Consider the following 23,294-nt stretch of genomic DNA (forward strand, 5'->3'; position numbering starts at 1 on the left):
GGTTTTGTTTGGAAAATCAGAGGCAGTAATCCTATCATGAGTTTTGCTAGGCATCTCTGCTAGGGTATTTAAACACACACACACACACACACACACAGAGCATATTGTATTGACACCTTGCTTTCTCTGGGAAAACTGATATTTGGTTTTTAACTCATTACTCCTTTTAGCTGTTTGAAAACCAGCCACTTGTCCAGTCACAGTGGCTTGGAAATCTTAGGCAGGGGGACTGACACAAATTTAAGACAATTCAGGATACTCAGTTTTCCAAAAAGTTGGGGGAAAAGAAGATAAAAGAAAGTCAGAAACTTCTAGTTCTAGAGTCCATTTTTCATCCATGGAGACACACACTCCTACAACCTTCAAGTCCAGTGTACCGCTCAGGCACTGTCCAGATTCCCGCTCTCTCAGCTTCCACGTAGGCCCTGTTTCCTTCCCTGCTTCTAGAATCATGCTCACCTGCTGCTGCTTGCATTGTACACTCTAATATGCTATGCTGGCAGGGACGCCTCCCAGGTCACCACTTCTGTGTTCCTACCCTTGCCGCTCCCCAGCCTTTGAGGTCCTGGAGTGGCTCCTGCTCAGCTCTGCATTCCCTGCCTTGGGCTCCTCTCTGCCCAGGGTACCATTTATCCAAATATAGCTCTGCCTCTTGTCAACACCTGACTAACAAATGGCTGGAACACTGAGCAACAACATCTCTCTCCTGTGCAGGGACCGGCCTGGGGACCCACAGTCAGGGTCCGCTCCAAGAAGTCTGAGGACAAAGACTACAATAGCCTCAAATGGCACTTCTTCCGAATAGGTAAAAGGACTTTTCTTTATCATTTTAAGACCGCCATTTAAAGTCTGAGTACTTCAGATTTATGAAAGAGAGTAAGTAGGGGCATGGGTCAAAACAGCATAGAGAGGTTCATCCAAGCTCTCTGGTGAACAGGTGGCTAAGACAACCAAGAAGGATCCCAGAGTGTTTGAACTTTCCAACTGTTGATTGACAAGAGCCTTGCCCAGCCATAGTTTCCGTGTTTCAATCAGTAATCGGTTTCTACCTGCATTGTAATTTCCAACACACACACACACACACACACACACACACACACACACACACACACACCTCTATTCCAGAAGCCTCTCTTCTGGAGAAGTAGCCCAGCTTGGGATGGTACTCCTCCACCTTGAGAGGTCTCAGATGGAGGATGGCAGCTTTGCTTTAGTCCTGGCAGAGGAATTTAAATCTCTTTAAAAATTGATCAGAGACTAGTAAGGGAATAAGATCTAAGTTGTCACCGGGAATGAGCAGATGTTACCGCACAGTCGATGTGATTTCCATTGCCACTGGTGGGCTCCAGAGTGGGCCCTGTGGCATTCTTGCTTCTGCCTCTGCCAAGAGACAGTGCTCTTGGGGGGGGGGGGGCGAATGGGGTGACTGGCTTGATGCAAGCTCGGTTCCCACAAGCGGCCCTGGGGGCTGCTGTGAGGCACTTGCTTGAGCTGTGCCAGCTCCACATGGGCTTGGGGTCACAGGTGCTCTGGAATGCACAGACTGCCTGTCATTTAAAGAGCCACGGTTGTCTTTGCTCACACCTGGACTGAGTCTCTCACTAAAGGTCATGACCAAATACTTTTCTTCCTAAAATCTGAACCTTTAGTTAATCCACTGCTTTATCCCCAATGCTCCCACTAAAATTCTTTCAGAGAGAAATGTACTGTACTACTCATACATTCTTCTTAATTTTTTCCTATTTTCTGTTACCACACAGCAGAGCTCGTGGGAATAGGTACATATGAAAGTCTAAGCAGCAAAAGTCACGTCTGGGCAAATCACATTCTAGCTACTGTGGGGACACAGTGGCCGTGAGTTCCGAGTACAAAAGGAAGGGGGAGAGCCAGCTTCTTGCCCTTGCACCCCTTTCTAGGTTGTCTGTGGAGGCCTTTTCAGACTCTTCACATGTCTCCATCTCAAGGCACTTAGGCAATCAGAGTCAGCAAGGACTCCAGGGTGTCTGCCACAGGCAGAACTGCAGCAGACCAGGGCTCATCTGCCCCCATGGTCATCTGTCACCTCACTCACAATCTCAGGAAACCAGAACTAAAGGAAAGCCACCTGGTCTCAGAAAACCAGGGCTCTGGCAGACACACAGCCTCCACTCAACATCACAGCTTCTCACAGAGGGTAGAGAGCTGCACAGAGACCTCTGGAGGCATGCAGGAAATTGCTTCTCCCACAAGCAGCACCTTCTTCCTCAACGTGTGAAGTCTACACTAGCAGACTCTTCACTCTTTACAATGAGGGAGGAAGACAGGAGCCTCCTCTGTCTACTGGGATCAGATCTGGGAGTGCCACACATAGGTATAGCTCACTTTCCCAAGGACAATGTCACACTTCCTGCTTGCAGAAAAGGGAGGGTGTTCACGACAAGAAGTCATCAATATCGGAGTGCTTCCATGTGTCACTGGGGCTAGACCTTCCAAAGGACACAGGAAAGCTCTCGCCAATGCTCCAGGTCCCCAGGTGTTCTGTCAATCATTTGCAGGACTTAGCCAACTTGCCCCGCCAACAACAGTGTTGGAATGCTAGCTGGTATTGAGTTTGCAGAATGACAGGATGATACAGTAAAACACACTTACTACACCAGAGCATCTTCCAGCAGGCATGTACACTGCTGTCAACTTGATGAGCTGTGGAATCTCCTAGGAGACACATGACTGGGGAATGGATAATCTTGAATAGGTTAGCTGAAGTGGGAAGACCTACCACTGTGGGTGGTACCATTCCCTAGACAGGGCTCCTGGGCTGTATAAAGATGAGAGTGAGCTGAGTACCAACATTTTTCTCCTTCATCTTGAAGGTGGATGCAATGTGACCAGCGGCTTCAGGATCCCCATGCCTTGACTTCCCACCAGGCTGGCCTGGACCCTGGAACTCTGACCCCACATAATCTCTTTCTCTCTCAAGTTGCTTTTGTCAGACTAATTTGATCACAGAGATAGAAAAGGTTGGATAGCTTATTTCCATTCTTTGACCTGGTCTATTGCAGCAGTCAGTCTGGAGACGAAAGATCTCCTACCATTCTCCTATCATCTGGGCTTTCATCTGGTGCCTCATGTGACCCGTCTGGGTGTACTTGTTTAACACTGTGTGATATGGACCCAGAGATTTAGAACTTCCCGGAGCCTTGTTCACCAGGTCTATGAGCTGGCTGCCTGTTTCTTCACCATGCAGCCCTTTTCTGGTGATGGAGTCTAACATCTTCCTATGAGGACAGCACGTGGCAGCCAGCCTCCTTCCTCCCCATAGCACAATGAGATCACCCAGTGTTCCTTGTAGCAGAGCTCCAAGTGCTGTGCTCTCTAGGGTAACCCTGCTTTCAGTGACATCACCTTCTCTTCTGAAAGCCTCCCAGCTCCAGGCTCTACGAGGGTTACCCAGATCCCCCCAGTATATTAGCCACGGGGCCACAGATGATTTGGAATCTACTCAGGGTGGAATTTACTTTCTGTAGTGTGCTCATGAGAGTCATTGACACCAAAGGCACTTTCTGGATTCTGAATGCCTCCCTCTCCTATCATGACCTCACAGTATGTTGTTCTGACCTTCTTAATACCAAATATGTTTTTCTTGGTTTCCTTCAAACCCTCTTAGCACCCTAATAACACATGGAATACAGGCACCTCACATTAACTTTCCCTTTAACACGATTACACAAAAAGCTAAACTCTTATGATAATCAAATCCAGGTACTCCTAGCATAGACTCTTGGTGCCCTAAGAAGTGACAAGATTGTTTCCAAGCACACCAGTCAGAGAGGTATCTTGTAGGTGCTCATTCAACCCTCCTGTCTATAGCCTGAACCACATGCCTTCTAACAGTTGCCCCAGCCACTATGTTAACTCTAGGATTCTAACATCAAATTCAAAACATGACTCAATTGAAGTATTATTTAAAATGCTTCAGTAAATGACTCAACTTACCAGTCAAGGCTAGGCTCTGAGGCCCACACTTAGTAGGCTGTCTGGGATTGACAGTGGTCAGTAAACAGAAGAAATAGCAAGTAATGGACACATCACATGACCATTAACAGCAGGCCTCTCAGTCTCCTACATGAGACTCAACATCCAGCCACGGACCCAAGCACCTGTGAGATCTCTGCCACTGTGACTTTGTGACACACGAGGGCTACAGGTTTGTGTGCATGCTGAGCATATCTGTGTTTGTGACTATACATCTGTGTATATACACACAGGCGCACACACATCCATGCATCATCTACATCACTAAAATATTATTCCTGCTCAATAGCTGAGCAAATGTTTTATGGCTCATTGGAAAAATCCAAAATGAATCCTTCTGTCTTCTCTTATTGAATAGCATTACTGATTACAGCTTTCCAATTTTAAATCATTTAAAATGAGGATAGCATATGTTAAAATAAATCTGTTCTTTTAAAAATTTAAGTGGAAATATCATTTTAATTTGGTTCTCTGAGGCAGGATTTAGTCTTCCCATGAGAACTCACTAAATTTGAACCCGACTACCCTCGTCCTTTCTGCTTCCCTCTCTTGGTCTCTCTGTGTGGGAGGAGTGAGTGGAGGCCAGGGTGGATTCAGAAGTCCCCAAAACAGCTCAGTCCTATCTAAGTGGCCTCTGAGGTACTTGAGTAAATATTTCTCACTCACATTAACAAATATGCTATTTCCAGACATTCTGGGGCAGATTATACTGTACTTTAAGAAATTAGAAGCCAGGAAGAAGGCTCAGACGCTGAAGTACTTGCAATGCAAGCTTGACAACATGAATTTGGATCCCAAACTCAAGATAAAGCTAGACACAGTCACGCAAGCACCTGTGATCAAGCACACACTGTGAGGAGACAAGGGACGGAGGTGAGAGAAGGTCTGGATGCTCATGGGCCATCTATCCCAGCACACATACGCAGCAGTGAACAAACAAGGTGGTCCTCTGACCTTCATACCATGGTATGTGCCTACCACCCCACACATCATGGCATGTAAAGCCCCAAATCCATATACCATAACATGGACATAACACCCACCCTCTGCAAAAAGTACAAACGCAAAAAAAAAAAAAACCCACATAGAATCATCCAGTATCTCCAAGGAGAAAGAGCAGTTGGGCTCTGGAAGTCCCCTTTCTCTTTTATTCCAGGGACTCTTCACCGTATCCTTTAAAAACTAAAGCTCCAAGCAACTCATTATGCATACTTATCTATTTCACAGTGTTTTTCAGAAAATTGGTACCAATAATTGGGGGAAAATGTAAAATATTTGACTGTATACTTTTTCTCATTTTTAAATCAATTTGTGGTGATTCTCAGCATAGGGAAGTTGTTTCTCCCTTCCCCCACCACGTGAATAGTTCCCAAATTTCAGGGCAGGTGGAAAAGGGTACCAGCCCTTGGCTTATTGAGAAGAAATGGATTCTTCACTATGACCATCCACACATTTAAGCAAGCTATTAGCTGGCCCTAAGGCCTCATATCGTCACCAGTCCCCAAGATTCTGATGACTCCTACAAGGCCAGGTAAGCACAGACAAATTAGCCAACAAAAAACCAGCAGCTAAACCACAATCAGGACATCTTCTCTCTAAGGACAATTGCAACAAATTTCTCCCACAACTCCCATGATTCCCCATCTGCCTGTTCCACCAGCAAGAAGAAAAAGAAAGAAAATGAACAACCGAGTTCTGTAGTCTTCACCATGAACTGTTTTTAGGTTTGTTTGTTTGTTTTGAGAAAGTGTCTAATTTGTAGCCCAGGCAGTTTTTAACTTACAGTGATCCTTCTGCCTCAGCCTCCCAAGTGCTGTGACCACAGGTGTGAGCCACCACACCCAGCTGCATGGAGCTTAAAGAAAATTGTATATAATGAAGGAATAAGACACATTGTATCCTATTTTACTGTTTGTGTTGGGCAAGTTAAGATTATTGTCTACAGATTTTAAAATAGCATGCATAAGCATGTTGCATGTGAGATTTTGGTATGTGAGTGTGTGTGTGTGTGTGTGTGTGTGTGTGTGTGTGTGAGAGAGAGAGAGAGAGAGAGAGAGAGAGAGAGAGAGAGAGAGAGAGAGAGAGAGAGCTGTAGCTGTGTATATGTAAACATGTTTATGTGTACATATATAATTTTAAAATGTGAGACTTTGGCCTCCACCCACTTCACTTTCCTCCACCCAGTCCTAGACCACTCTTCATGAACTTCATGGGGTCAGCTCTGTGACATTCTTAGAGTAAGGAACAGGCCACCAGAAAAAAGAGGAAAGGACCCACTGATTGCAATACAAGGAAAGCGGAATACCTCAGTTGACGACAGTGTCCATTTCTCATGAAAGAACCTGGGTCAAGAATGGGGGCTTTCTCATGCTCTAAAGGCCTATGGTGCATAACCCCCACCCTATTCAACCACTGACATTCCTGTGCATGCCAGGACCAAGTAAAATCAGCGAAAATTGCAAAGAATCCAGGAAAGTTCTTTTGCGTAAGTTGGCGGAACCGTGGGCACCTGACACCTGGTTAGAAGCAAGAGCAGCAGTAAGCATTCTCAACCTTATGACCTATGCCCAGAGAAGCCCAGAGAGCAATAATGCCATACCTACCAAGGAAGGAGACTGAGTTATGAGATGCTAATTTGGGGTAGAAATATTTCTTTAAGAAGCAGACATTGGACAGGGTGCTCATGAGGAGGAGGGCTTGCTTTGCCGGTTCTGAACCTATCCAGCTTGGCTGAACATTAATCCTTGCTCAAATGCTCATACCGACCCCTTGCTCAAATTCGTACACTGACTAAGACTTTTCAGACTTCTAGTTTTAAAAAATCTTCTCCCTGGGAGTAGCCAAATTGTATGTGAGATCCCTGCATGATGAGATAAGATATTCTCCTTTAAAAAAAAATTGAAAAATGAGTTAGGGGAGATGACCTCCAAAGAGAGAGCTCTCACTAAATACAAATTCCAACTGTCCCCAAATAGTGGATAGGACAGTGTTTTCACATATTGTCCCCAAAGACACTGTTGGCTTTCCTGAGTTCTAGAGGGGCTTCCCTCCTTTGCTTTGTTGCTGGGAAAAGTGACCTAAGGACAACCTAGACCCATAAGGGAAACTGTGGATGTTGTCTATTAACCAAGCCAGCACCAACTGCTGTACCGACCTGGTAGAGTCTCCCAGGGTCGGCTTTAGAGACCTCCTGATGTGAAGGGAACAACAAGGGACAGGCAGCCCTTCAGACCCTCTGGGAGGGGAGCTGCAGTATCCCCAGCAGTCATGCATCCATTCCCCATGCATGCCAGAAGGGAACCCTCTTGGGGCAGGAACAGCTCCTCTTCCTGGAGGACTCCAAGAAAGCCTAAATGTTCCCACTGCCCTGCAAGTCAGCCAGGCTCACCTGACTCCTGGCACATCCTCGTTATTCTGGGCAGTGTGCTGTCTCTGCCCTCAGGAACACAGCCAGTCCCTGCCTCCACTGACACTCTGAGGAAGAGGGCAGGGACAGAAGACATGGGAAGGAAGATCCTTCACCAGGTATACCTGCTTTTGACCTGTCTTAGAGCCACAGCAAAGTCCCTGACCCAGGGATGCTTGCTATGTCCTTTCTCCCCCAATTACAAAGTAGTTGGGAATATTCACAACTAACACAGGTTAAATGAGGCAGCCCCAAAGAGGGAGGCCTTTGTCCAAAGCTTCTTGGGCAAGTCCACCTTGCTTTTCAGTTATTGATAAAGCCACCGGCAGCCTTTAAAATAGAGGGGGTGGGGCAGGGTGTGTTACCCACACATCAACCTGGGGTTAGAGCTACAGACAGCCAATAGACCATTCTCTCTCTCTCTCTCTCTCTCTCTCTCTCTCTCTCTCTCTCTCTCTCACACACACACACACACACACACACACACACACACACACACACACACACACGGGTCCCAGCAGCCTTACCTGATCCTGTTGCTGTACAGATTTTCCTGAGGCACTGGGCTCCTTGGCGGTGGTCATGGTCTGTGCTGGCACTCACCACCCCAGAGTCAGGAGTAGTCTGACTGTGACTTTGAAGGCACCAGAGTCGCAATGATAGGGTGAGGAGAGCAATTCTAGTCCATACTTCCGAAATCACCAGGTTTTGCGGGGTCGGTGGGGGAGGGAGCTTGGGAGAGCAGCCTACTTTGCTCTTTAAATGCAAAGAGCAGAGATAGGCTCCAAAGAGGAAGACGCTGCTGCTCAGTGGGGCTTCTCCAATTAGCCACAGCCTCTGCAATCGCCACAGAAACAATAACTGCTTAGCAACCGGCAACTGGCGGCTGGGAGCAGGCAGGGGCCCGAGCGATGCGCGCTGCTTCCCCACCGCCTCCTGGCCGCGGCCGCGCAAAGGCGCATGCTCCGGCTGTGCTCAGCCTGGCTAGGGCTGGGGCGGGGGCCGCGGAGGGGCCGCGGCCGGTGGACGCTACATGCGCGCCCTAGCACTGGCAGCCTTGTCATTGCATCCATCAAGCACCCATCATGAATCCAGGCCACCGCGCGCCCCCGTGGCTGAGCCAGTTGCCTGCAGCAGTACTGGCCCCGTGGCTCTCACCTGGGTAGGGGGCTCAAGAGAGATGCACCGTCCTTTTCCTTATCCTTAGCTACAAAACGCAGGTGATTGGGGGTGGTTGGAGCGGCAGGCCTACCTTCTGTTGGCCCTGCAGCCTCTGCAGTGACTGGGATGCTGCTGGCTGGTGTACCCGTGGTCTTTCTTTACAAGTCAGAAAACTTCGGTTTCACCTTTAAAGTGGATGGATCTCAATCCAACAAAAATCAACTACGACCCGAGAAGAACTCAGCCTGTATGTGGCGTCTTTAGAGGCTACAGGCTCCCTGCTGCATCTGACCACCAAAAGAAGACCAGGCAGCATACAGTGCCCCATGGGCCTCCATCTTAAACCCGCCAGGGCCTCCTGCCAACCTGAACTCTTGCTTCCTGCTTGTTCCTGCAGACTGCACTGCACTGGAATCTCTCTGGGAGTCAGGTTAACCAAGGATTTTCGGGTGGGAATGGCTCCGGAAGCAGCAGAGAAGCTTCAGGTGGGCAATGCCAAGCCTTCACCTCAGCCTTGTCTCTGTGAGCATCTCCTTTGCTCTCGGTCTCTGGTTCTCTTTCCGCTCTCACAGTCCCTGGCTTACAGGTAGCCAGCCACTTGCTGGAAAGAGCCTGGGTACCTGATGATGTCACTAATGGCCACTAATTACTTTAGGAATTATGTTCTGGGACCTGGGTAGCATTGATCTGATTTTTGTTGTTAGGTCTCCACTTAGCAGGAGTTTCAGAGACAATGTCCTGGAATCCAGCCCCTCAGGGAGTCCTGAGTCCAGTCATTTTACAAGAACAACAATGGGTCATGATCAGGCAAATTCAAATCCTGGCAGATGCCCACCTGCTCTCCCACAGCCCAGACTCCGCTGCTCTGGGTATTGAGTTGGCACTGATTCCAGTAACTTTTTCACATGAAAGCCAATAGCTTACACCTTTTGGTCAAAAGGACAAGAAAAAAGACCATGGCAAACTTGCCACTCAGGAGTCTGTTCTGATTTGCCTACGTTGAGTCGGGTGCTCCTCCAGCACTGCCTATGGCTAAGACAACATACGAACCCTGTGTAATTTACCATCACAACCCTGTGGACCAGCATGCTTAGATTCTAAGTGATTCTCAATTTTGCTGAAAGGCAGATGCAAAACCACACTGCTAAGGCAGACTCTAGGAAGGGGCTGTGTATAATTGCAGGCTCCTGTCACTATGGAAGGTGCCTGCCACAACCTCGTTGCCTCTCTGGTCCTGGAAGCCGTTGTGGCATGAGGTTCCTACACACACTTCTCCTTAGGCCTAAGTAGCAAGGCAAACAGAGCCTCAGAAAAGAAGACCATGGAGTGGAACAAATGGTCTCTCTTGGCCTGTACCCTGAAAACACTCAACCCCTGAGGACCTTAGTCAGTCAACAAAATCAGCAGCCCCTGCCTCAAACTGCAGTCTCAACACAGCTGTCACCTAGAGTTTTCCCTCTAACCGAAGCTGCCTAGTACAGGTTAAGTCCTGAGTCACCATCTGTTCCATCTAAGGAAGGATTCATTGCTCCCCTCTGAGGCTGTGAGCCGCTATCCACAGACAAGAGCAGCAGCAGAGCTGAGAGCTCGCCGCTGTCCCCAGGGACCTCAGTCCAATGGGAAGTGGTCCCCAGAGATGCATATAGGAAACTCCTTCAGGCTCTTCCCTTTTCGCGTCTCAGTAATGAGCTCAAAATAGAATGATACGTCTAAATTGAATATGGTCATCATATACAATTTGCTGACATTTGTAAGATGACAGAAAACATTTCAAAGGGATTTCCTGTTGCTGGCCAGCCTTTGCCTCTCACGCCCTCCTCCATCAGCTTTGTCCTCAGGAGCCATTATGTGGAAACGGGCTGGACTGAGTAGAAGTGAGGGGTCAGCCTGCTTGTTCTACGCACAACTTCTCCATGCAATTCTCTGGCACTGGGTTCCACTAGCTTCTTTGTACACTTGACCTTGGCTGTTTTTGAGGGAGAAGGGGCAGATAGTCCTGCCATATGAGAAGCTGCAGGTGAAGCGATGCAAACGTGGGGTAAATCTTGCATCCCTGGGAGGTCTCTAAAATATTCTCAGAGACACCAATGGTGGTTGACTGCTGGAGGAGAGGGCACAGGGGCTTGCTAATGAACAGACATAATGACTCAGGCTAGCAAGCTGAATACATTCTGAGATCTGTGGTAAAGCACTGAGCCTGGAGTTGACTGCCGTGCTACACAGTTAAAAACCTATTAGTGGGGTAGATCCCACGAGTGTTCTAGCTACAGTAAGATGAAAAAGGGGTGTTTTTTTGCTGATATTTGACAATTAATCACAACTCCTTTTTTTAGGAGAGATAATGTACTTAAGTTCATTGCAGAGAACCTTGGACCAGGTCAAAACTAAGTCATCCCATGGGTAATTACAGGTACCTTCTTCAAGTCTTCCTTCGGAGATGTTAACAGCCAGCAATGAGAGCATGTGTGCCCCACAAGGCAGCACAGCTGTGCAGACAAAAGATGAAAACTTCTCCTGTGTTTGGTGTCAGCAGAGCCAAGGTTCACATCCCTTTCTTTTACATTTTCCCCACCCCATACTCGCTGGGCTTTTTTAGAAACCTTGCCCAAGGGCCTGGGTAGATCAGCTCCAAGTTCTCCAAACAAAAGTTAGCTCCTTTTGGCTGAGACTGCTCCAGCTTGCTAGGTAGCAGACAGTCCAGGGCACCTTACTTAGATGTGGCTCTGGTGTAAGGGGAGGACCAAGATGAAGGAACACAAGGCCCTCCAGGAGCACCTTGGAGATCTCAAGCTGATCCCAGCCCTTCCCTGTGGGGGCCTGTGTCTGTGAGGAGGCACCTTTCTATTCTGCAGGGGATGGTTTTCAAAGCCGCCAGTAAACATACATAACAAAGCCCGCACAGCACCCTATCGCCCTATCTGTGGGCTCAGCATGGTGTGCAGGGCAGGCTCTGTCAGAAAGGTGTGCCATGCCTTGGGTGTGCCTGGCCAGAGACCAGTGTGCCATGCCTTGGGTGTGCCTGGCCAGAGACCTCTTATTTCCCATCTCTGTTTTACCAGTGCTCCTCAGATCCCCGAAGCCAGCTTTGCCTAATGGACTTGTGGGATCCTAGTCATCCTCTCCTCCAGAAGTGTGTGAGTGGGCATTGCCACAGACACAGCCACGAACACAGCCGAGGTTTGCTCGTGGACTTGCAGCCCTGGATCCCTCTGCTAATCCCAGCAACATCTCACCTTTTTCATCCCCACACACCTACACCAAGGAGCCAAGCAGCCACAGAGCTTCCCTCAACTAGCAAGTGTGCATTCGGCACGTATCTTAAGCAAACAACAAAAACTCCATTAGCAGGGGGCAGAGGAGGCAGAGATGCAGGTGTCTTAGTGGTGAGTTATGAAGATTTTAAACATGTAGCTTACTCTCCTTAGTGAACAGTTTCCTGAAAATATAAATGACTCTGTGCAGCAGGTACAACGAACTGATTGATATTGGGTTCAAGGAAACCAGTAGAAACACACACACCCTACAGACATTAAAAACTAGCAAGAAGGTTGGGGTTCTGGCTAAGCCTCCTGATCCCCATGTGACAACTGTCACTGCTGACACCTCTCTGGAAGAGGTGGCCTCTTGCAGCAAAGCTGCTCCCTGTGCATCTGAAATTACGCTTTGGGTTTGACCTCGAGAATCTAGTTCCTTCAGTGCCAACGCTCTGTCCTGGAAACCACTCCGTCTTCTGATGCCTGGGTGTGAGGATGTCTGGATGGTCCAGACAGAGACAGTATCTAGGCTTGGAGATATAAGCAGGCGAGAATCACAGGTGAAGGACACGGGAAGAAGCAGCAAGTGGATACAGACCACCCAGGCAGGAAACCCCTGGTAAGCCTAGCCTAGGGAAGAGGAGGTCTCCTTGTATAAGAGTGACTCGGAAGCTCAAAGCTCTGTCCCCAAGCTGGTGGGACACCCTTCTCCTGTATCTACTATCCATCTCCTGGCTTGAGAAGCCTGGCAACGATGCTCTCACTGCTGAGGACACAGAACTGAAGGCCAGACCAAGGCTTCACCCTCAATCTAACTGTAGGTTAGCACAGCCTGAGGCGCTCCCGTCACCTCCCCTGTTTTTGAGTTTCCTCCTGAGAAGACCAGTCCTAGCAGGCATTCCATGGTTCTGCCTGTTTTCCAGGGTAGACACTCAGAGAAGACCCGTGCAGAATTTCAAGAAGCCAGGGCAGCCTCTTCCCCTTCACAGGCAAGCTTTGACCACCATTGACTTAGATTGAAGGACGCAATCTTCTCTCCTTAAGAGCCTGGCTGGTATGCCTCTTGAGCCAGAAGTGGAACAAGGGCAGGGGGCTGTACTCAGGTGATTTGGGTTTGCCTCGTTCTCAAATTGTTTCTCTATTTTAAGAACAACGAGGAGAACGTCAGCCTGAGGGCTGTCCTTGGCACCCACAGTCTTGTAGACGCGTGCTGTGAATAAGAAACATTCTTGGCTCCTTCTCAGTCAGGAGCAGCACCTCTCTTGGGACAAGGAAGAAAGAAACAGAAAGTGGAAAGAAGGCAGGGGAAGGTGGTCTTGGCTTAGGCCTTTGATGATTATGGGGCTCTGGGCCCCATTCCTCTAAAGCTCAGCTTTTTATAAGTGAGGAGAAAGTCATACAAAACAAAAGAAAAACAAACAAACACACTAAGAACCTCCCAGTGGCCTGCACTTCACTAGCACTTGCCCTGTCCTATTTGAACTTCATAGCAACCTTGAGAAAGAGTTATTTTAATCCTGTTTACAGATAAGATGGAGTACAAAGGGAACAGGTAGTCTGCCAGGGCTTTGCAGATAGAGAAAGAAGGTGTGTGTGTGTGTGTGTGTGTGTGTGTGTGTGTGTGTGTGTGTGTGTATCTCATCCTGTCTCTATTCCCTACCTTTCCACACTCACACAGGTTATGTGTTTCCCAAATTACTCTCAGCTAGAAACTCTACCCATGAGTCCAACGTTGACCACCAAAGCCCAAAAATGCTCCATTACACAAAAGAACTTTAAAATCTGTGCAACACTTATGCCTGCACCCAGACTTTGGATGGAGCTCCCTGATAATAATGGTGTTGATTCTCACGAGCCTCATCTCAGAATCCTCAGGTTTCGATCCCGTGTCCAGTCTGTGCATTTTCCTCTGCCTTCCCTGGCTGTCCCTAAATGAGCTCATGCTTCTTAGCACATTTGCATAGCCAGGGCCTGCTGGCCCCAGGCAGGGCGGCACACGACGGTTGTCCTAGGCAGGGTGTCATGAGCTCCTCTTCGGGTGCCTCATGCTGCTGGGAGACCTTGGTGACGGCAGTGCGACAGATTGCCTTTGCTTACGATTTTTAATGGCTCTGACTAAAATTTCTGGGGCTGTTCAGTCAACTCCAGTTTGGTGGCAGCTGTGGAACAAGCCCTCACACTGTTTGGGGGACACATGTCAGGACTGGTTCAGTTAGCTCTACTGCTGCCCTGGGCTCAATGACATGTCAGAGAGGATGTCCTTAAGAAGCCCCCAGGACCCATCCTGTGGGGCCTCACTCGTGTCTTGGCTTCGCACACCCTCTGTTCTCTGTGACCCCTGGATGATGAACTCCGCTGTCAGGATGATTCGTTGTCCCCAGCGTAGGAGGATTTCCCTAAAGTTTTATTGGAGATGTTTTATTTTTAGCATAAAATGATTTAGAAAGCAGACACAAGCAGATAATTCCCAGAGAAGGAGACCAGTCAACACAATTCTGACGGCCCCACTTTGCCAAGACACATCTGATTTGGCTTTGGAGGCTGGTGCGAATGGAGGCCGAAACGATGCTTAAATGAGCTGCTTGAAGTTGGAAGCCCTCGAAAGCAACAGGGATCTAAGACGCTTAGTCTGTCCTCTAGGAAGGTATGGTCTAAGTGAAAGCATTCAACACGACGACCCCAAGAAGCAGGTCACTCCAGCAAGGGTTCCCACTAGTGCCACACAAAAAGGCTTCCCTCTGCTGAGCTCTTATCCACTCGTTCCTGCCCTGTTTAGATGTCCTATCTGTCCTCAGCCCCAGAGGTTTATACTCCCTCTCTTCCGTGTTTTCCCATCATGCTTTTTGTGTTCCATGCAGCATCACTGCTAGGCTTCTTGGATTCTTGGCATAGTTTTGAATTCCTCTGCACAGGGCCAGGTAGAAAAAGCCGAGTAGACTACTTTCACAAGCACAGGTGACGCTTGGGGGGCGGGGGGCACAGGTGAAGCTGTGGGGAGAAGCAGGACAGACCAAGATGGACAGAATCAGATCTTAACAGTGATGATCTCACACCAGGGGCCGAGGGAGAAAGGTTGTGCATGGAGTGGACGGAAGAGTGAAGAAGAGAGTAGGATTTGCTGCCGAGAGACACGGGGCTGTCCCAAGGTCTGTGGCTACCGCAGTCCCATTTTCTTGGGACTTGAGACTTACAGGAGTCTCTTTGAGTCAGAAAGCAGCGGAAGTGAGCTTTGTTGTATGACGTGCAAAAGACCAAATTAAACCAGCTCTGACCTGTGTTCAGGGGAACATGCAATCCACAGAGTTTCCTTTTCAAATGCAAGTTGATTCCCAATTTAATGTCAGCTGGGAGTGTTGAACAGGCCAGAGGTCACAGTACAAATCAACATGTAAGGGTTTCCAATGCTTGTTCATCTCAATGGCCTTTCTGTGTAGAATCAGAGGGAATTTGGGGACATTTGTGACTTCAACTAAATGTATCCAGTGAAAATACAGGTTTAGAGTCACCAAAAGAGAGAGGTTATGGTCAGATTTCAGGTTAGTTACCTGCATTATTTCTTTCTCATTTAGTTTCCAAGTTTCTAATGTATACTCATGACATGCTAGCTACCATTGGACATTGAGGGACACAGATACAAAAAGTATAGCCTGGCTTTGAAGGACTCTTCTTTTGGTGGATGTGGTGGTTTGAAAGAAAATGGTCCCAAAGGGAGTAGCACTATTAGGAGGTATGGCTTTGCTGGAGTGGGTGTGGCCTTGTTGGAGGAAGTGTGTCACTGTGGAGGAAAACTTTGAAGTCTCCTATATGCTCAATCCACACCTAGTATCTCAGACCACTTCTGGTTGCCTATGAGTCAAGATGTAGAAATCCCAGCTCCTTCTCCAGCACCATGTCTGCCTGCATGCTACCATGTCCCCCCATGTTAATAATGGCCTGAGCCTCTGAACTGTAAGCCACCCAGTTAAATGTTTTCCCTTATAAGAGCTGCTGTGGTCATGGTGTCTCTTCACAGCAATAAAACCTGAACTAAGACAGTGGGGGATAAATAAGGAAGTAAATACAACTAGTTTAGACAGCACCAAGGGAGTTGTAAGCAGATGTGTGCCGGTGAATACTCCCAGGGCCACTGAGGGCCCGGAGGAGAAGCAGAGGATTGCTATCAAGTGGCGTGGCCTTGAATATGAAGGCTCTGGGTGGCTCATAGGGAAAGGCCAGTGGCTGGAACACCAGTGAGGAGATTCTCAAGGCGGTGGGGGGTCAGGCTGGGCTCTGAGGATGAGGGCCAGAGTCTTCTCTGGGGATAATTGAAAGGTATTAGCTATGAAATAGCTTGGGCAAACAGCCATTTGGAAAGGGCTCACAGCAGAGACTGGGAAGTAGAGAGGGGAAGAGATCTCAGTTAGGGAATCTGCAGGAATGCTCAAGAAAGATGTGAGGAGTACCTGCAGAAAAATAGGAGGGAAGAGGAAAAGGGAGAAGGCCGGACTTCATCAGGGAACCATTGAAAACCATGGCAGCTAGGCAGGGATCTACTGCTTCCTTGGAGACATCTAGCTACAGCAGACCAAAGTCTCTCCAAGGCTCAGAACAAGGTTGGTCGATTCTAGAGACATTTGTCTTTCAGATTTTTCCCCTTTCATGTGTACCTTCTCCTGTCCCTGCACCAGGCTCACATAGGACAGTTAGTGACCTTGCCACAATTAGACTTCACAGAGATGACCACACCTCATCCATCCATCTTTCAAGTTGTCCCCTCTGCCATTGCCCCCAGTGCTGCTCTCTTCACACTCATTGTCTTTCACTGAGTTGCCCCCCAGTCCTCCCATGTTTCAATTCCTAGTCAGCTTGGCTTAAGTAGTCAGCCTGGGCCAGGATTCAGAGAACAGGTTTTGGGGGGCCACATTCATATGGGTTTCTGGGCTAAAGCTGGGGTGCTGAAAGTATAGGCACAGAATTTCAGTCTTGTTCTCTGGGTCTATGCACAGAATGTAGCCCTGTCCAGGTCTAACCATAGTTTCTAGGACATACACATGTAGCTAGAGAGATGAGAGTCACTTTCATGTCCCTAGCTCCCATCCCAAACAAGGTACCATGGAGACAGACCTAGCTCCCTTGTTTCCACCCTTTGCCTGTACCTGGTGCATTGTGGGTGCTCTAAGCATCTGAGGCTGTGAAGGCAGGAGAGGCTTAAGCAGGATCAGTGGTTCAGCTGCTGCTGGTCCCCCACCAGACTCAGGGAAGGGCTCTCATAACATGAACCTGCCATGGCGTAGACCCAGCACATCACACATTTATCTCTTCATTCTCTGTGGGAAATGGAGATGATCGAGGCTAAGAAGTAATTTTTCTGCCTTGGTGGGTTTCTGCTTTCTCCCTCATATCCTGGCTAGGTTGTTGGCCTGTGTCCCCTTTCATGCCTTTGGTCTACTCTCTGGCCCCTTTCACCTTCTTTCAGCAGAGGCTTTGCTGGTTGTCCAGGAGTTCCTCTCCTGGACACTCCGTCGGCTCCTCTTTCCTGAGTTAGTCACTCTGCAGCACTTTTATTCTCTGAACTTAAGTGAAGGAGGCGGGACAATGCCTACTTCATCGCAAAGCCTGGCAACACCTGCTTTTCAAATGGCTCCAGACTTGTGTGTTTCTGTGTGTTAACTCTCCGGTGCTCTGTCTCTGGGAAGCCACATCTCCTGAAATGTCCATGAGGATAGCAACTCAATAGGCACAGAAACATGTGTCTGATTTTTTTCCCACTAAAATATAGTAAGTGCTTACAGCAACGTCTGACACACTGCAGCACTCACTAAATATCGGTGAGATTTGCCGGCCCAGAGAGTTTCTTTCCTGCCATTTGAAAGAGAAAAACTTAGATGGGGGAAACAGCCCTGTATGAACTAAGTGTCCCATGCAGATGACAGCTTTAGCACTTTATGAAGACGGATAGCCAAAGCTGCCTTTGAAAGTGGGCCAGCATAATCCATCTCTCCTGCCCTGAGCAAGAGCTGTTGAAGTTGTTAGGTGCACAGAGAAGTTGTGCTTCTGGACTAAGGCCACACAGCTGGTTGGTGGCAGAACAAAGGTCCTGCATTTTGTCTGGAGCCCTTCGGACATTTCTATCTTCCATCCAATAGGGCTTTGGTGGCAGATATATTTTAATAAGGTCTACCTTCCTACAAATCAGGGAAGAGGATGTCATAGGGTTTCTACAAACCAGTCACATCTCCATGTTGCAGGCCCAGGGTACAGATCTCTCCACTGTGAGTCTGCCCTTCAAGTCCGAGTCCTCTGCTGCTCACCTCCCTGTCTCTGGGCAATGGGTCATGGAACAGAACAAAAATTACAGAGAAATAAAAATAAATTCATAAAGAAAGGACCATGCCTTTCAAGGAAGGAGCAGCCTTGACTTTGTTAGGCCTTAATCAGCAAAAGGAAAGTAAGTCCTGGGAGGCCATGTCCTGGCTCACCATAACTCATTGTAGCCAACAGACACCTCCTTCACTCTCACCCCATTTACCACCCCTGGTCATTTCTCTGTTGGAAAATAGGGAAGGCTTTTCAATGAAGGACACAGTCTTTGGCCCCATTTTCCAAGCCCAGGCTTGAATAAACCATGCCCTCCAACCAATGCCTGTCTCCCTCTTAGTTTTGGTGAAGGCGGTGGGCCATAGGATCTCTAAACTCCAGAAATAGTCACGAGGCAGAAGTCATGCCAGGTACAATGAGGGGTGAAGGAAGAACAGGGCCAGCCCAATCAGGAATTACTCTCAAGAAACAAACTCTGGGAGGCAGAGGCTTCCGTGTGCTGTGCAGGGCTGAGCTCAGGGAGCTGCATGGACATAGAGGGGAACCAGGCCTTCCTAGCACTGCCTGGTAGACAAGAGACCCCACATCAAGAGGTGTCATAACCATTTGGGCTGCAGAGATGGTTTTCCATGGTTGGTCCTGCCTGGGGAGGTGGTCCTGGCTGGGTTGGTTCTTTTGGATAAGTAATAGAGGTTTTGGCAGGTCATCTTTGGAGTAGATCTTCCCAGTGAATAGCTGCTGTCACTGCTGATGTAAATGCCACATGTTCTGCTCATATGAGGAGAAATTTCATACCAAGCCACCTACCTCCTCCTCAAAAGTGGTCACCTATTTACCAAGAATTCCATCTCAAACAAGAAGGTGCAGAACAAACCCTGGAACTGAGAGATGGACGGGAGCCCAGTCAGAGGAAGGACACGTCACGGTGGCATCTGACTCCACGGTGTCCATCTGCTCAGACACTGGCAATTGCCGGTCACTGCGCTTGCACAAGCTGTATGACCCTGAAGGCCAGCAGGAGGGGGCTTGCCATTTATTGCATTCTCTGTTAAACAGAAGGAACCTGCAGGGTGGAGAAGAGATCTGCCCTATGTGAGAGGAGGATGAGACCTGCATCCTATTTAAAATTATTTATTTATCATGTATACAATATTCTGTCTGTGTATATGTCTGCAGGCCAGAAGAGGGCACCAGACCTCATTACAGATGGTTGTGAGCCATCATATGGTTGCTGGGAATTGAACTCAGGACCTTTGGAAGAGCAGGCGGTGTTCCAGAAGATGGAAGATCCGGAAGGTGACAGAGCAGGAGCCAGCCCAAAGTCTCCATAAGCTCCACAAACAGCACAACCAACTGGCAACCAAGTGTTCATACACACAGGCCACAGGAGATAGTTCTCTTTCAAACCACCATAGATCTTCAGGCCACAGAGAAGCTGCACAGCCCAGGAGAGCGATGGCGTCTTCTGCTGTCTGGGCTTGAGGTCATCTGTCCACAAAAATCTGTTATCGGGGATGTTTGCCTTAAAATTCAGGACTTGTCCCTAGCTCCCTGCTGAGGGGAGAATGTGCTCTGTAAAGTTTCTGCCTGAGACCACATGGAGAAAGGCCCTGCCTACCTGCCTGTGCGCTGCTGTCTCTGAACAGTCTGCTATGGCCCGCGGCACTCGTACCCATGTCCCCAGGCCCAGTGTCCACCCTGGGCAGGCAAGGGCAGCAGTCCATGAATTAAGCATCACAACATGATGTCTCCCATGACAGCTGTGAGGTTCACAGAGATGATGGAATTGCCTGGGGCTGCTGAGTGAGCTGCAGTCTGACTTTAGACCAGATGGATCGCTAGCGCTCTCGCTCGCTCTCTCTCTCTCTCTCTCTCTCTCTCTCTCTCTCTCTCCCTCCCCCCTCCCTCCCTCTCTTCCCCCCACCACCCTCTCTCCCTCTTCCTGAACCTCCTTTCACATTCCTTAGGATGTAAGTTCCTGTATCTGTTCCCTGGTTTGGGAGCAATGCGACCCACTCTTTCTAAATGTGTGGTATACATACACAGTGATTTGGTGTTAAATGTCCTCCACAGGAAATGGAACCTACCTCCAAGAAGCAAGTCATGAGGGGACAGGCCTTGGAGTTTCCAGTCTGGCCCTGCTTCCTGACCCTCTCTGTCTCTTGACCCACAGATGTGTAAGCAAACATTCTCACATTCCCAATGCCACAACTGTGAGCTTCTCCAGACAACAAACCTTCCCTACTGGGCTGTGCCCTCCAACCATGGAACAAAATGAAAACTTGCAGGGGCTACAGAGATGGCCCGAGGCACTCAGTGTAAAGCATGAGGAACTGAGCTCAGACTCAAGCACCAATGTAAAATGCCAGGCATGGCTGTGTGTGCCTGTATCCCTAGCACAGTGGGCGGCAGAGACAGGAGGATCACTGCACTTGTTGGCACAAGCCTCACTTCAGGTTTAGTGAGAGACTCCGTCTCAAAGAAATGCAGTGAAGATTGGCAGACAGAACACACTATGGCCTCCTCTGGCCTCCACACACAATGGCCTCCTCTGGCCTCCACACACAATGGCCTCCTCTGGCCTCCACACACAATGGCCTCCTCTGGCCTCCACACACAATGGCCTCCTCTGGCCTTCACACACAATGGCCTCCACACACAATGGTCTTCTCATGCACGTGATCATACACTCACATCCAAATAAACAAGTTAAAAAATATTTTCTTCCTTAAATTGTTTCTTGTCAGATATTTGGTCACTGTAATGAGAAAGGAACTACTCCAGTATCCAAAGCTGAGAAACGCCATGCTGCTGAATGCACATTAAACAAACAAAAAAGGAAAACAGAACAAACAACAAAACACAACAAAACAGAAACAATTACTGTGAATTAATCCTCTTTTCTTAGAGGTTCACTTCAGTATGACTGGAAAAATAGATGACAAATGGCTTTTGAAAGTCTGAGAGTAAATGAGTTTTCACAAGTAAATTCTCATCTTTTTCATCACCAGGCAGTGAAACAGAGCGAAAACATGACAGAGTTTGCCTTATCTACAACGATCTCCTCACAGACAGTGCTCTCCTTGTAGACAGTCCTCCCCTCACAGACAGTGCTTCTTCACAGTCTTCTCATAAACAGTGCCCGCCTCATAGACTGTCATCCATCCCCTCACAGACAGTCCTCTCCTCAAGACAGTGTTCCCCTCACAGACAGTGCTCCCCTCACAGACAGTGCTCCCCTCACAGACAGTGCTCCCCTGGCAGACAGTGCTGTCCTCACAGACAGTGCTCTCCTCACAGACAGTGCTCCCCTCACAGACAGTGCTCCCCTCACAGACAGTGCTCTCCTCTCAGACTGCCATCCCCTCACAGACAGTGCTCCCCTCACAGACAGTGCTCCCCTCACAGACAGTGCTCCCCTGGCAGACAGTGCTGTCCTCACAGACAGTGCTCTCCTCACAGACAGTGCTCCCCTCACAGACAGTGCTCCCCTCACAGACAGTGCTCTCCTCTCAGACTGCCATCCCCTCACAGACAGTGCTCCCCTCACAGACAGTGCTCCCCTCACAGACAGTGCTCCCCTGGCAGACAGTGCTGTCCTCACAGACAGTGCTCTCCTCACAGACAGTGCTCCCCTCACAGACAGTGCTCCCCTCACAGACAGTGCTCTCCTCTCAGACTGCCATCCCCTCACAGACAGTGCTCTCCTCAAGGCAGTGTTCCCATCACAGACAGTCCTCTCCTCAAGACAGTGCTCCCCTCACAGATAGTGCTCCCTGGAAGACAATCCTCTCCTCACTGACAGTGCTCTCCTCACTGATAGTGCTCTCCTCACAGACAGTGCTCTCCTCACAGACAGTGCTCTCCTTACAGACAGTGCTCCCCTGGCAGACAGTGTTCTCCTCACAGACAGTGCTCTCCTCACAGACAGTGCTCCCCTCACAGACAGTGCTCTCCTCACAGACAGTGCTCCCCTGGCAGGCAGTGCTCTCCTCACAGACAGTGCTCCCCTGGCAGGCAGTGCTCTCCTCACAGACAGTGCTCCCCTGGCAGGCAGTGCTCTCCTCACAGACAGTGCTCCCCTGGCAGGCAGTGCTCTCCTCACAGACAGTGCTCTCCTCACAGACAGTGCTCTCCTCACAGACAGTGCTCTCCTCACAGACAGTGCTCTCCTCACAGACAGTGCTCCCCTGGCAGGCAGTGCTCTCCTCACAGACAGTGCTCTCCTCACTGACAGTGCTCTCCATACAGACAGTGCTCCCCTGGCAGGCAGTGCTCTCCTCACAGACAGTGCTCTCCTCACAGACAGTCCTCTCATCTCAGACAATGCTCTCCTCACAGACAGTGCTCTCTTCACTGACAGTGCTCTCCTCACAGACAGTGCTCTCCTCACTGACAGTGCTCTCCTCACTGACAGTGCTCTCCTTACAGACAGTGCTCTCTTCACTGACAGTGCTCTCCTAACTGACAGTGCTCTCCTTACAGACAGTGCTCTCCTCACTGACAGTGCTCTCCTCACAGACAGTGCTCTCCTCACTGACATTGCTCTCCTCACAGACAGTGCTCTCCTCACAGACAGTGCTCTCCTCACAGACAGTGCTGTCCTCACAGACAGTCCTCTCATCTCAGACAATGCTCTCCTCACAGACAGTGCTCTCCTCACAGACAGTGCTCCCCTGGCAGGCAGTGCTCTCCTCACAGACAGTGCTCTCCTCACAGACAGTGCTCTCCTCACAGACAGTGCTCCCCTGGCAGGCAGTGCTCTCCTCACAGACAGTGCTCTCATCTCAGACAATGCTCTCCTCGCAGACAGTGCTCCCCTGGCAGGCAGTGCTCTCCTCACAGACAGTGCTCTCATCTCAGACAATGCTCTCCTCGCAGACAGTGCTCCCCTGGCAGGCAGTGCTCTCCTCACAGACAGTGCTCTCATCTCAGACAATGCTCTCCTCGCAGATAGTGCTTGGCTTCTTCATCTGTCAATCAGAGAAATGCTTCCTGCCATGGCTACCTGTCATCCAGGACACAATGATGGAATAAGATGGGGATTTGAGACATCTGGACAGCTGAGAGCATCTGATCCTGAATTCTGAAAGACCTACCCTGATGCCTGATACCTGCAAAGGAGGCGGCCGTGATGAGGGCTGAAATAGAGACAGATGTGTGTC

At 49.1% G+C, this 23,294-nt stretch overlaps 1 protein-coding gene across 4 annotated transcripts in view; it reads right to left on the reverse strand.

Moving 5' to 3' along the window:
* The window catches only part of Dpp6 (dipeptidyl peptidase like 6), an 812,759-nt gene that overhangs the window by 392,265 nt on the left and 397,200 nt on the right, over window positions 1-23,294 (reverse strand). The window contains exon 1 of one of the 4 annotated variants that reach the window (XM_075955603.1): window positions 7,945-8,518. The exons of the other annotated variants lie outside the window; for them this stretch is intronic. Coding sequence (XP_075811718.1) covers window positions 7,945-8,001 — 57 coding nt within the window. The 5' untranslated portion in view covers window positions 8,002-8,518. Of the gene's footprint in view, window positions 1-7,944; window positions 8,519-23,294 lie in introns of those variants that run through there. 4 annotated transcript variants of the gene reach the window in all.

The sequence above is a fragment of the Microtus pennsylvanicus genome, chromosome 21 (genome assembly GCF_037038515.1).
Source record: "Microtus pennsylvanicus isolate mMicPen1 chromosome 21, mMicPen1.hap1, whole genome shotgun sequence".
Classification (NCBI taxonomy): Eukaryota; Metazoa; Chordata; class Mammalia; order Rodentia; family Cricetidae; genus Microtus; species Microtus pennsylvanicus.